The sequence below is a fragment of the Drosophila suzukii genome, chromosome 3, assembly GCF_043229965.1.
Source record: "Drosophila suzukii chromosome 3, CBGP_Dsuzu_IsoJpt1.0, whole genome shotgun sequence".
NCBI classification, from domain to species: domain Eukaryota; kingdom Metazoa; phylum Arthropoda; class Insecta; order Diptera; family Drosophilidae; genus Drosophila; species Drosophila suzukii.
This window is the reverse complement of record NC_092082.1, coordinates 79,971,501-79,985,067: the sequence shown is the minus strand read 5'-3', so window position 1 is coordinate 79,985,067 and position 13,567 is coordinate 79,971,501. Positions and strand designations below refer to the sequence as shown.

At 40.2% G+C, this 13,567-nt stretch overlaps 4 protein-coding genes across 5 annotated transcripts; all 4 read left to right on the top strand.

Annotated features, from left to right (window-relative positions):
* The first annotated feature begins 1,251 nt into the window (after positions 1-1,251).
* On the top strand, positions 1,252-2,960 carry DNaseII (deoxyribonuclease II). The gene is made up of 2 exons (XM_017081008.4): positions 1,252-1,399; positions 1,869-2,960. The coding sequence occupies exons 1-2, from the start codon at positions 1,296-1,298 to the stop codon at positions 2,863-2,865; spliced, it is 1,101 nt and encodes a 366-aa protein (XP_016936497.3). The 5' UTR covers positions 1,252-1,295; the 3' UTR covers positions 2,866-2,960.
* A 475-nt stretch (positions 2,961-3,435) lies between these two features.
* On the top strand, positions 3,436-5,447 carry LOC118877718 (SPRY domain-containing protein 7). Of its 2 annotated transcripts, XR_011603973.1 has the most exons (4): positions 3,436-3,661; positions 3,982-4,548; positions 4,603-4,828; positions 4,896-5,447. XR_011603973.1 is itself a non-coding variant. In XM_036817635.3 (3 exons), exons 1-3 carry the CDS (start codon positions 3,553-3,555, stop codon positions 4,698-4,700), a joined length of 774 nt encoding a protein of 257 aa, XP_036673530.2. In that variant the 5' UTR covers positions 3,436-3,552; the 3' UTR covers positions 4,701-5,447. The 2 variants fall into 2 exon arrangements, 1 of the variants encoding a protein (XP_036673530.2); XM_036817635.3 differs by having other exon boundaries at positions 4,603-5,447.
* Positions 5,448-5,562: 115 nt separating this feature from the next.
* On the top strand, positions 5,563-7,187 carry LOC108014809 (tubulin alpha chain). The gene is made up of 3 exons (XM_017081004.4): positions 5,563-5,788; positions 5,844-6,147; positions 6,282-7,187. The coding sequence occupies exons 1-3, from the start codon at positions 5,563-5,565 to the stop codon at positions 7,108-7,110; spliced, it is 1,359 nt and encodes a 452-aa protein (XP_016936493.4). The 3' UTR covers positions 7,111-7,187.
* Positions 7,188-7,294: 107 nt separating this feature from the next.
* On the top strand, positions 7,295-9,993 carry LOC108014880 (uncharacterized). Its single transcript, XM_036817633.3, has 6 exons — positions 7,295-7,449; positions 7,520-7,713; positions 7,771-8,055; positions 8,114-8,832; positions 8,900-9,250; positions 9,319-9,993. Exons 2-6 carry the CDS (start codon positions 7,522-7,524, stop codon positions 9,767-9,769), a joined length of 1,998 nt encoding a protein of 665 aa, XP_036673528.3. The 5' UTR covers positions 7,295-7,449; positions 7,520-7,521; the 3' UTR covers positions 9,770-9,993.
* Positions 9,994-13,567: the final 3,574 nt, after the last annotated feature.

Below are 13,567 nucleotides of genomic sequence, written 5' to 3'. Positions count from 1 at the left end.
TTATAGCTAAATATTATTATAAAACTTACATAAAGCAGAAACAAAACTCGTATATATATAAATATAAATATCAGCCTTGTTCTTTATATATATATATATTTAAAAAAACAAAAAAATGAAAAAACCATACAAAAAATACATACATATAAAATAAATTATTAACTACTATAAAAAAATGAATACAAAAACATAAAAAATATTTAGCGAAAATATTGTATTGTGAGTTTAAATGTATTGTTGCATACGAAACCAAAGAAACGACATAACAAATCGGTACAGATAAGTTAAATGTAAAACTAAATGGCAATACCAACCGATTGGCAGCGACAGTTGATTGACAAGAACTGAACCGAAAGTTCAGAGGCAAACCGAAACAGAATGAAAGGTGAACCATTTTTTCACAGATATCAACCAGCGATAAGAACTAAAACGAAATTGAATTCAATTAAAATTACCAAGCAGATTATTTCAATTCAATAATAGCAGATGGGCCAGCCCGCAAGACAAATTATACAATTTGATAATGATAATATTTTCAAGCGATCTCGATCGATGAGGCACAAACGATATGCCCTGCAGCTAAAAGGGAAGCAGAACAACAAATCGCAGTTTGCAGCAGGCGACAAATTATAATAATAATAATACGAATAATAAATAAAAACTTTAACAATTGTTTTGTGTAATTGTAAAGAACTGGAATTTGTTGTGGCACAAGATGGACTGGGCGAAAGTGGATCGGCTAGCAGGGGTTTGTATTATGCGGCATCATGACTTCAGAATAAATTGAATATGCCTTCTTAATACATTTTTAAATTCAATAAAATCGAAATTCCTGAAAGGATATTTAAATAGTTCATTTTAATTTTACTTACTAAAAATAGCTTTTTGAATTAAAAATTTCTTATATTTCCCGAATTTTAAAAATCGGAATACGGTATATTGTATATTCGGTGTAGCCGCATTTTTGCTTATCGCTCAGCTCTGTGTTCGAATGATCTTTGGCAATAAGTTGCTAACCCCTCAGATGGCAGACAATGTGTTGATAAGCTGACTACAAAGAAAACCAAAAACGGGTCACTTATTTGCACGTCCAGTTTTAAGATAAAACAGGTAAAACATTAGGATACCCCAGCCTTTATTTGCTTTAATCTTTTTACCTGGTGAAGAAATGGAATGAGATTGACAAAGCTTTATTTTTCGATTGAGACACCCTGTTTGGGGGCAGCTGTTGATTGGTTTGAGCTCATTATCTCTCATTCAGTTGTTTTCCGACCGAGCAACTTGAAGGTTGTAAAATGAGATCTCTGTGTTTTGTCTTGCTGATCGTTTGGTTTTCATGCCAAAAAGAAGCTAGTGCTAAGGTATCCTGCAAGGATGAATCTGGAAACGATGTGGATTGGTATGTATACATTTAGAACTTAGAACTTATCAAAAGAAAACAAATTTGCACTAAAAAATGTGTTTGATTGTATATATTGACATTTTAAAACATTTTTTGTTTGAATGATAATAGTGTTTACAGGCCATTAATCATTTGCAAATATAGACACTCATTTATATGGTATTATAGCTATAATTAGTTCAATTGCTAAAATAGTTAAACAACTACAACCATAGTTCATTAAAATGTTATTATAGAACTATTTTTATTTCTTTGACAAGTCTGATAGAAATCCATTGCTATAAAAAACAATTTACTATTGAAGAACGAATTTTATAAAATCTGTAAATATTTTTCTTATCACGCACTTTTTCAAAACGTTTAGAAAAGATTGTTTTTTATTTTAAATGGATTGAGATTGATGATTTAAAACTTTTTAACAGGCATTTTTTTTTATTTGTTCTCTGATATTATACCACATTTTCAGGTGGCACCTTTACAAGTTGCCCAAGCACTACCAGCACAATGATTTGGGCAAGGACACCAGTGGCCTGAAGTATCTGTACGTGACAAGCCAGAGCTACGACACCTGGCAAATGTCCGGGAAGTTCATCAGTGACCCCTTGTCCCTGCCAGCCCAGACCCTGAATCCCCTGAATGCCGATCCCACCCACACTCTGCTGGCCGCCTACAACGATCAGCTGCCGAATGGAACTGTCTTCAGCACTGGTGGTCATGCCAAGGGAGTTGTGGCCAGTGATGGTGTGACTGCGATTTGGATTGTTCACTCGGTGCCCAAGTACCCCACTGTTCCCGACTACACCTATCCCACTTCCGGCGAGCAATACGCCCAGAGTATGCTCTGCATCACTCTGAAAGCCGAGGATCTGGAGAAGGTCGGTCAGGTGTTGGTCTACAACGAACCGCACTTCTACTACGAAAGGAATCCCCTGGTCAGTCGGTCTGATGAACTATTTCCGAGCTTGGAGAGGGCCCTACATGGCCAATGGCGTACGGAATCGCCCTTCCAGAAGGAGGTGGAGCTGCGCACTTTGGATGGCAAGAAGTTCCGTTTGTTCGGAAAGAGTGGACGTGCCAATGTGGAGCTATATGCCGATGTGGTGGCCCCCGCTCTGGATGTCAGTCTGTTTGTGGAGGCGTGGCGCGATGGAACCGGCAATTTGCCCAATAGCTGCGATAAATCCGATAAGGTCCTTAATGTGGAGGCTATATCCAGTCCGGAGCTATCTGTGGACTTCCGGACCACCCAAGATCATTCCAAGTGGGCAGTTTCTCGTCCCACGGGAGTACTGATCTACCATTGGCGCGTTGGAGGCGGCGATTGGATTTGCGTGGGCGACATCAACCGCCAGCAGGGTCAGTTGCAACGAGGAGGTGGAACTGTTTGCCACAAGAGCTCGAGGGTCTCCAACTTGTACCGCCAGCTAGTCGCCAATTTCGACAAGTGTGCCGAAGTGCAGTAAAATTCCGGTCTTTTTCTTGATTTCGCCAAATAAATAATTTGTCTAAAAAACTCTAAAAAAATAAAAAAATGTTGAGCTTTAAACACTAAATTAAATTCTTTTTTGGCGTTTATTGATATCAGTTAGTTAATTAGATATATATATATATATAAAAACTACATATGATTCCTCAAAAAGAGACCTGATTTATATATTACATTTGTTTTAAATAATTCAAGTCTGGAATTTATAACAAATGTAATATATAATTCAGGTCTATTTTTGAGGAATTATATGCCATTTTTTACAGTTTGTATTTCAAATAAACTTAATTATTTGAGTTTTATCTATTCATTCCTATAGGAGCTACAAAATAAATTCGTACGATCGGTTTTTAAAACTTCAGCGCCTTTTTACTATTTACATTTTGGCGGGCATTCTATGTACTAGGCCAACTATTGTACACTCACGAAGTAGATGGCGCCAGGCGGTATATTAGCGCCACCTATGTTTCACTACATTTGTTTAATACTTCACAGTATTAAATTAATACCAGAAAACACAACATTCAGTATGACCGTTTGCAACACAAACAGCTGTTTACAAAAACAAAACCAAACGAAACAGCGAAAAATATTTGCAATTTATCAAATCTAAATTAAATAAGGCTAACACGGACTAAGTTGGAAATATAACATCCATTTAGGTATGTTCTGCTGCTTACGCACCTGTCTCAATGGCGGACACATGAGGAAGCCCACGGCAGCTGCGAGTCGTCTCCGGGAGCCCGATGTTCACCTTGATGCAGCACATATGGGTAAATTTTAATGGGACAACACAGTTTTGGAATATCATAAGGAGAGATGTCCTTAACAAGCAGTATTATACTTTTTATAATATAACCTTTGATGATCCTATGTTCATTTCTAAAGACCGTAATTTTTTCATATTTAGTAAGTTTGGTTTGACAATTAAGATAGAGACATTGAAAATTTCCATTAGGACTAGATAAAATCATGATATTGGAAAAAGGTGGAAAGTTGTAACAAGTGTTATTTGGCCTTGTTCCCTTTGGTTCTTTTATAGATTCTAAATGGGTCATTTCTTTTAACTGATTAATATCCCTCCACTTTGCAGGACCTGATGTAATCCTGCTGTCTCATCAGCTGCGGGTTACAGGCACCGGCGGCGTTTTGGCCACAGCTCCCTTGGTCCAATCGAAATCCTACTTCGAAGTGAAGATCCAGCAGGGAGGCAGTTGGTCCGTGGGACTGGCAACCCGGCAAACGGATCTCAGTCGCAAGAGCGGAGGTGGGGATCGCGAATCCTGGTGCCTGTGCTCTGACAATGCCACGCGTCACAATGACCAAGAGGAGTTTCGACCGGTGGTGCAGGCAGCCTGCACCACCCAACCATCAAGGACGACCAATGGGATCCTAAACAATAGTGCTGCCAAGGCGGCTGGCCTCATCGCCATTGAGGATCTGCAGCAGGAAGATCTGCTGATGACCACCGGGGTGGCATCATCTGATGTTGGCATCGGTGATTCATTAGTTACATCGCCACCGCGTGATTTTCCCGACGAGGGTGACATTGTGGGCGTAGCCTTCGATCATGTGGAGCTAAATTTCTATTTCAATGGAAAAAATCTGGAGGTTCCCTTCCGGAATGTGCGGGGCGCAGCATTATTTCCCGTAATCTATGGTAAGCTTATTTTCTATTATAGTAAATCAACCAAATCTAAAATATCTCTTTCAGTGGGCAACGGTGCCATTCTGGACATTATTTTGGACAATTTTTCGCATGGTCCTCCACCTGGATTCGAGCGTATACTTCTGGAGCAGTCGTTACTTTAAAAAGTCCATAAAAAAGCCTTGAACAAATGAACAGCTTGAGAACAAAAAACATTGAAGAGATAACGAAAAGACAGTGCGTTTTAGGACTATAGGACAGGACTTAATTGCCGAAACGTAAAGCCTTTAGAGTAAGTTAATCAAAGAGCACTTAATTCAACACATTCGTTAATTTATTTTTTACATTTTAATGTAAAGATTTTGATCGTATAGACATACAATATAAGTTTCAAAAGATATGCGATAATCATTGGGACTATAAGCACTTAATAAAAATCACCGTTTGCCATGTTTCCTCTCTAGTCAAAAAATGAACATTTAGGATAAATTTGAATAATTTGCATCTTATAGTCGTAAAATGCACTGTTTTACTCATTAGACATCAAGTGTATAAACTTTGTAACCTCTCTAGTCCTTATACTCCCCAAACCGAAATGTATTTCTTTTATTTTACTAATATTTTGTAAATTATTTACGTAGCTTGACCTCGCGACTGCTTTTGTATTATACACAGACATACTTATCTATATACAGATATGAATTTTTTTGTAGTATCTAGATCGCCACAAATCAATTCTGACTTCATACACATTCCAATTTACAATGGCAACGTACTCGAGCACGGAATTACCTAACTAACCTTAAGAATATATCTGTATATCTAAATAAATTATATCTACATGTATCAAACGCTTTGAAAACTGATTTATCCGCGCGCGGACAATAAATGAATGTTATGTACTTAAACAATTCGTAAGAAAAGTTTTCCTAGTTCAGTCTGTCAATGAAAATTTGGTTTGATTAAGTTTCGGAAAAGTATTTCTCCAATGGTAGAAAATTAATGGTTGAGATTAAGATATGACACATGTCCGGAAAGGGGGAGATCATTCAGATACACATCGGTCAGGCTGGTGTGCAGATAGCCAACGCCTGTTGGGAGCTCTTTTGCCTGGAGCATGGAATTTTGGCCAATGGAAGACTTACGCAAACACCGATGGACGATTCATTCCTGACATTCTTTGAGCTCACCAGCAGCCAACCATGCGTACAGCCTCGACTAGTTATGATCGACACGGAGCCCACAGTAATAGGTCTGTTTTTGGAAAAGCCCTGGCATTTTTGAAATAATTCATATCCTTCCTGCAGATGAGATTCGCACAGGTTCCTACCGCAATCTCTTTCATCCGGACACCTTGATCTCGGGCAAGGACGATAGTGGCAGTAACTTTGCCCGGGGCTATAATCTTATGGCCAGCGAGTTGTTGGATCGCTCCATGAATGCCATTCGTCGCGTGGCCGATCGCTGCAGGAACCTCAGGGGCTTTCTGGTCTTCCGGGCGATTGGCGGTGGTTCCGGTTCTGGGTTAGGCACTCGCATAATGGAGAGACTCGTAGAGGACTTTGGCAAAAAGATGACCGTTGTAGAATTTCTGGTCTATCCCTCGCCCTCGTAAGTTTGGGATCTCTTATCAGCATTGATTAAATGGGGGGAAATATTCATTCTTATCTGATACGAAAATTTGACCTACTTAATATTTCGGTATTTGGTATATTTTTAACTAGCGTGACCTCTTTTATACCCAGGATATCTCCGGTTATTGTGGAGCCCTACAATGCCCTGCTGGCTGCCCATTTCTCAATGGACTGCACTGACGTCTCGTTTATTGTGGATAACGAGGCATTGTACGACATTTGTGCTAATACCCTTAATGTCCCTGCACCCACATATACAAATCTGAATAGAATCATCGGACAAGTGGTTTCCAGCTTCACAGCCTCACAGCGTTTTGGCGGAGGATCGACCGTAAGTTTTCAGGAGCTGCAGACGAACCTTGTGCCATATCCGCGAATCCACTATCCGCTAATCAACTACGCGCCATTGGTTCCCGTTACGCACTCGCAGTTCGTCAATATGTCGACGGCCCAGCTTACGGGTCAGTGTTTCCAGATGAGCAACCAAATGGTGAGGTGTAATCCAAGTCACGGCAAGTACATGGCAAGTGTTCTCCTCTACCGCGGGGACATAGCCCCCAATGAGATCAATACGGCGCTGGAGAACATTAAGAGGAACAGGTCTTTCAGATTCGTTGACTGGTCGCCCACGGGCTTTAAGATCGGCGTGAGCCCCATGCCGCCGTATTATGTCCCTGGCGGGGATCTGGCGCCCACCAATCGCGCCTGCGTAGCGATCTCGAACAACACGAACATCCGGATCGCCTGGTGCCGCCTGGTCAATAAGTTCGACAAGCTGTACCAACGGCGGGCCTTCGTCTATCACTATGTGGGCGAAGGACTGGAGGAGGGAAACTTCAACGAGGCCTCCGAGAATATCTGCCAGCTGGTGCACGACTACCTGGAGGTGGATGCATCGGCTCCTACATCGCGTCGCGATTCCGATCCGGAAGAAGAGTAGAGGCCATTGAATATATTGACTATCTCCCTTTTCATGTATATTTTTTTTTTTCAACAAAATAATATGTAGGTAAATTTTCGGCGTGAGATTTGGCATTTTTTTTTCATCTTCCAGATAATTGTATATTTTAATGTAGCTCACATAATTTATAATCTTGTCTCAAACTGATAAATGGATTTATTTGTCCGAGGGAGAGGGTCTCGTTTGATAAGCCATCCGCATCAGCAGCGAAATTGAAAAAGCTAAGCAAGATTATTGAATATTTGGCATCGGAAGAGAGAAGCTCGATTTGTGCGACGCCAAATTAAATCAAAGCGCAACCAAAAAAGCTCTTATCAGGTACCAAAAAATATACAAATGGATCCAAGACAAGACAGACGTAAACCTTTGACTTTTTCCAATTGTCAAGTTATGGAGCTTAAGTCACCGGTCTGGATGAAGTGCGGTCTTCTCTTCACCCTGGTCATGATGGTGATCTTTGTAGAGTCTACAGACACAGATGGCAAGGTTGCACTTACGCAGAAAGAAATATTTAATATTGAGCGACGATTGCAAAAGGAAATAGAGCAGATAGATGAGTATGAAAATACGGGAGTTGCCACGGTGAGTCGAATCTAGTTACAATCAATTGAGAATTACTAAAAAATCAACGGATTTTAGTACGTGAGACTTCCGGCGTCTGCCGTTGAACCAAACAGTCGTTTAGGGATATTATTTCGAACGTATTATATAGACAACGTACAGCTTCCACTGAATAGGCTATCATTGGATTTCAGCACATTGTTAGAATATACACGCGAGTCTACGGTTCCGGTATTGATAAAATTGTTTGCAGAGGAACAGTTTTTAAGAAGACACCCAGAGAAAAGTTTCAATTTCGGTTTCCATATTACATTTTACTATAGATTTGATAGTTTTGTAGCAGAGCTGGCGAATGGCAATCAGGTAAGATCAATTAATAAGCTTCCCGGATTTTTTATCGAACATATCATTTTCTTTTAAGCTGAACCCCAATATTACCTGCAGGGCTCTCCATTCGCCCCAGCAATTCCTTTACTCTTTCTATATGGCTAGCGTGCTATACGCATCAAAGGAACACGCCTTAATTCAGTGGTCCAATCTAATCCTACATAAGACGGCAGGCAGTACTTATGCCTTCTATGAAAAAGAAGCTAGGGAAGAATACGAGAAGAGGTTGGATCGTGTGCAGACTGTGATAAAGGATCTTATAGTCACTGCGGATCGCAAAGTTTGGCGCTGCGATCCGGAGGAACACAAGCTGGGGGAAACCTACGAGAGGGTCACCCGCTTCTTGCAAGGATATATCTCTAATGAGGCGGATTTAAGCAAGGACGAGACTTGCATGAACGAGTGTGCCGACTACAAATTCACTAGATATGAGGGATACACCGAAAGTCCTTTCTCTCCCACGCACGCCAGATGCTCTGGTAACGTCCATGATTGCCGCTATGTAGAGTCCGATATGAGGGTGTGTGAGGCCGATCATGGCTCCGATAGGCGGTACGAGTTCATCCAGTACGAGAGCGGACTCGTGTACGGCCAAAAGGACGTTTGCAGCAATTGGTTTCCCAATGTAGAAAGCTGGCATCGCTGGATCTTCTGGAGATGCAGCTACTGCCTGTGTTTGTGCGATGATACTAGCGATCAGTCAGATCGCTTCTTTAGCCTAAGACCTGTGCTATCCGATGTGCAGAGGAACAGGTGAGCTTCATAGGATATATATATTTTATAGGGTATAAAGATGATATAACCTACTTTTAATTAACAGAGTCGTGACGGGCCTGCGATTCGTGAAGCTTAATCGCATTTTCCATCTGCAGATACAGGAGGGTGAGCTCTTGCCACATGGAATCATCAACCAGACCGAATGGAAGCCCGTAGACGAGTTCAATGTTCAAAGTGTGTGGAAGGACATAGACTATCACGAGCTTAGCTATAAAAGTCGTTCCATTGACCTGGATGAGGTGAAAGTGGAAAACAATTCTGTGGTTACCGGACTGCGTTTCCAAAAGGTGGGAACCCATCTTAACTTACAGGCCCGGTTCAGCGAAATCGATTTTGAGAGCGGCCAGCTAAGAGGGGACACCTACTGGAAGTTAGGGGGCGGCGATCAACCAAGGTTATTTTTCTAAAATCTTTAAATTACTTGATTTGTATCCCTAATCACAAATTGCACATTTTTTTAAGGCAAAAATTGCACCTGGAGAATACCAACGTGCCCACGCGATCCAACTCTACAGTTCCACTTTCAAGCGATAACCAGTACATTGATTTTACCAATACTGGATTTAAAGATGATGCTGCCCAGACGACAGTGCCCTTCATCGATATCCAGGAAGTAACCTCGGACCCACCGGTACCGCTCTCGGGAATCGGTATATATTACAAGGGCCTTCATGGCTTTGGTGGCTTCCTGGCTCCCAAGCTCATCACCTATGACTACTCGCCCTACATCCAAGTGCCCACATGGGCTTCCTCTAGTTTGCCTGATGAAAAAACATCATCAGATGAAAATACATCGTCAGATATAAAGATATCATCAGATGAAGAGACACCATTAGATGAAAACATATTATCAGATGAAAAGACACCATCAGATGAAGAGCCAGAAAACTATGATGATTACTATAACCCATAAAAACAAATTAAGTTTCTTCAACAAAACAGAAAAAAAGTTTCGCCATTTAAAATACATTTCCAAAATAAGGAATCACACAGAAAATTTTGATAAAAACACTTTTTTTTTACGAACTAATAATATTATATCTGAAAATTATTTAAATAAATATGGTCAAAAATATTAAATCAAATGTAATTTAAATATGTCTGTACATTTTAAAATATATATATTTATCGAGAGTATTTTCCGATTCGTTCTTTAAGTCGTTATTGCTTTTCTTTTTTGAGGCTTTCGTCAGCTTGAAACCGTTGGCCAAATTAAGTATTTATGGTTGGCTAAAACAAACATTGACCCAGCCTGTAATTTGCGTTGCTTGACCCCAACCCTACGAAAGGAAGGAGGAGGGGGCTATATCGAGCTGAGGGGCGTGGCCAGCCAAGCCGATATGGGGTATAATTAAAATGATCGCAGCCCGAGGGTTTAGCACGTACCGAGGCAAAAGTCGCGCTTATCGCGATCGCACCCAGGGCAAGGTCTCTCCGATCCGGCATCTTCGGATCATCTTGAACCCGGGTTGCCTGGAGGTTCCCTAAACCCCCTGGTGGACCCTCCGATTTCTGTGTGACGTGACTTACGCACGCTTAATGCTCGATTATCGATGAAGGGATCTTGGCCAGCACGCAGACCGCTCACTTGGCCATCTTATCAGCGAGCTGGCTGGCTGACTTTTGGTGTGGTCCTTTCGCAGGATGACCGCTGTTATTAAAGGCATTATCATTATGAGATCCCGGTGCCTTTCCGCCAATTCCTTTGTGTGTTAACTGTTGCTAATCTTAAATTGAAGTCGAGCCTTTTGCTTTTGTTTTGCAGCGTGAGAACCGATGCGTGTGGCTCCGATCGAGAGGTCTCCTTTCTTTCTTTATTTTTCAGGGGGTGTTAATGAGCTAAAGGAAATGCCACAGGACCACCTTGGGTCCCGAGTGTTAGTCGGAATTGAGCTGTTACTTCGATCGACATGGGCTAATAAAGCAATTTGGTTAAATTGCCAAAAGGAAAAATGGGCATTCCAAAAAAAAGGGGTAGAAATAAAAAAGGAAAATAAGAATGGCGGGAGGGCGATGACGACCCCTGTGCCACAACATTTGAAATATCTAGTTAACTCTGGGGCCGCTCTGACCTCCTTTATTTATGCACTAATCCGTGGGAAATGCTCGTCGAGACACCTGGGGCCGATTTATGCCACAAACGAAGCGAACAAAAGGAACAACAACCATTGCAGGCCCGCACCCGCAACAAAAAAAGAGACAGCAATAAAATATATGGCAATTAAGTCGATTAACTAATGCTCTATACGGTTATTCCAGAAGTACTATAGGTTCCTTATACTCAATAAATTTGAAATATATTTGTAGGTCCTTTTTGTAAAAGATTTAAGTCAAGAATACGGTTCTCACATTACAGCCCTAAAATTTAACTTAAATGTTCCGAAAACTAAAGTTAGGAGTAGAGCAAAATAATTTCTTCTCTCATTACTGACCATTTCCTTGATCCTTTCTATCTATTGAATAAAGTCCCTAAAAGTTTGATTGACAAAAAGGATCAGACTTATACCAACTTTGATTAAATGTGTCAAGACAATTTCAGCAATCATCATAGCCCACTGAAATAGGGTATACCGGAGAGGTAAAAATATTAAACAACCGTCGAGTGAATTAATAAAGCGCCTTGCGAGGCGGCCACGCATTAAACGACACACACCGCAGAAAACATTGCAGCGAATCCAGGCAGGAAGAGCTCTATTCCGAGGACCCATGCCACATGTGTTCGGGTTCGAATAGATGCCACATGACTGACCACTCCAATGCACTGCACTCCACTTTTGTTGTTGTCCGTTTCTTTCATTTTTTTCGTAGCCGAGGGCAAACATTTTGGAATTGCAATTTTCGACTTCATTTCCAGGCTTTGAACGCCTTGGTTGCATTTGGTTTTTTTTCCTCTGCGTTTGGCAAGGAGACTTTGAGTTCGAGGCACAAGGCAACACCTACCAAAGGCACCAAGAAAACCAAATGGGCAGAAAAACACAACAGCCTGCTGAGCCAACGGTGGGCGGTTGAAACTGAGGCAGGGAACATGGGGGAGGGGACTTCACACTCTGAAAAAATCATATGAGATTTAAAAATTTTTTGAAGAATAATACAGATGGCAATTTCTTGAATGGGTTCGAAAATTTGTTTTTAATGAGAGAATTATTTAATATGTCTAGAAAGATATCCAAAATGCAAGCTTTTATTTTTTAAGCTATAGCTTAATTTTTGACAAAAATTTGAATTTTGTATTTGTGACAAAAATTTTAACTCTTTTTTCGCCATAAAAATTCAGTTTTTTGGCTGCCATATAAGTCAGAATGAGGAATGTCATACCTCGTTGTTTAATTTCCAATCGATTGGCATTCTAACCTGAAAATGTTTAATTTTTGCCATTTTTCGAAAATAAGTGATGTAACCCCTACAAAAAATGAGGAAATTGGTCAAAAAATAAATTTTTCTAAATGTGATGAGGGTCGTTAGCATATTTAGCAAGCTGTTCAAAACAGTCGGTCTTTTAGCTGTACGCCTTGATTTGGCTGAACTACGATGGAAAAACCGAAAAAATGTCGAATTTTTGACAAAAATCTGAATTTTGTACTTGTGACAAAAAATTTTAACCCTTTTTTCGCCATAAAAATTCAGTTTTTTGGCTGCCATAACAAAAATTTAAGTCAGAATGAGGAATGTCATACCTCGTTGAGCTCGTTGTTTAATTTCCAATCGATTGGCATTCTGACCTGAAAATTTTTAATTTTTGCCATTTTTCGAAAATAAGTGATGTAACCCCTACAAAAAATGAGGAAATTGGTCAAAAAATAAATTTTTCTAAAAGTGATGAGGGTCGTTAGCATATTTAGCAAGCTGTTCAAAACAGTCGGTCTTTTAGCTGATTTGGCTGAACTACGATGGAAAAACTGAAAAAATGTCGAATTTTTGACAAAAACCTGAATTTTGTACTTGTGACAAAAATTGTAAACCTTTTTTCGCCATAAAAATTCAGTTTTTTGGCTGCCATAACAAAAATGTAAGTCAGAATGAGGAATGTCATACCTCGTTGAGCTCGTTGACCTGAAAATTTTTAATTTTTGCCATTTTTCGAAAAAATGTGATGTAACCCCTACAAAAAATGAGGAATTTGGTCAAAAAATTAATTTTTCTAAAAATGATGAGGATCGTTAGCATATTTAGCAAGCTGTTCAAAAGAGTCGGTCTTTTAGCTGTACGCCTTGATTTGGCTGAGCTATAGCTCTATGTGTTTATCATTAATAAGAGTCTAAATTTAAAAATTAGTTTTACAACTTTGCACAGGTCTATGTCTAAAATATACATACAATGTGCTCTTAAATGCTCGTTAAAATTATAGAACATGGTAGAAATAGAATATGGATATTGGTAAAATAATCTATAATAAAATTTCTTGTAACTATATTATTTATTTACAATTCTAGGGGATCTTTTTCTTTAGTGTAAGCCACGCAGCAAGTGTTTCGATTTATGTTTTTGCGCCTCGGCCGCCACAGCTAGCTACATGCCACATGCTCTGGCCGACTCCACTGCGACTGCGGCATTTTCATTCAAAATGTTTAACCAGCCCGCCGCAAGACCACTTGTTGCTCTTTTATTCATTCAATTTGTCAGTTTTGCACTAGCACAAAACGAAACCCAGTCCAAAAGAAACGATACGAACGATCTCTTACCCCCTTTTTGCCGCGGATCGGAGTCAAAAGGT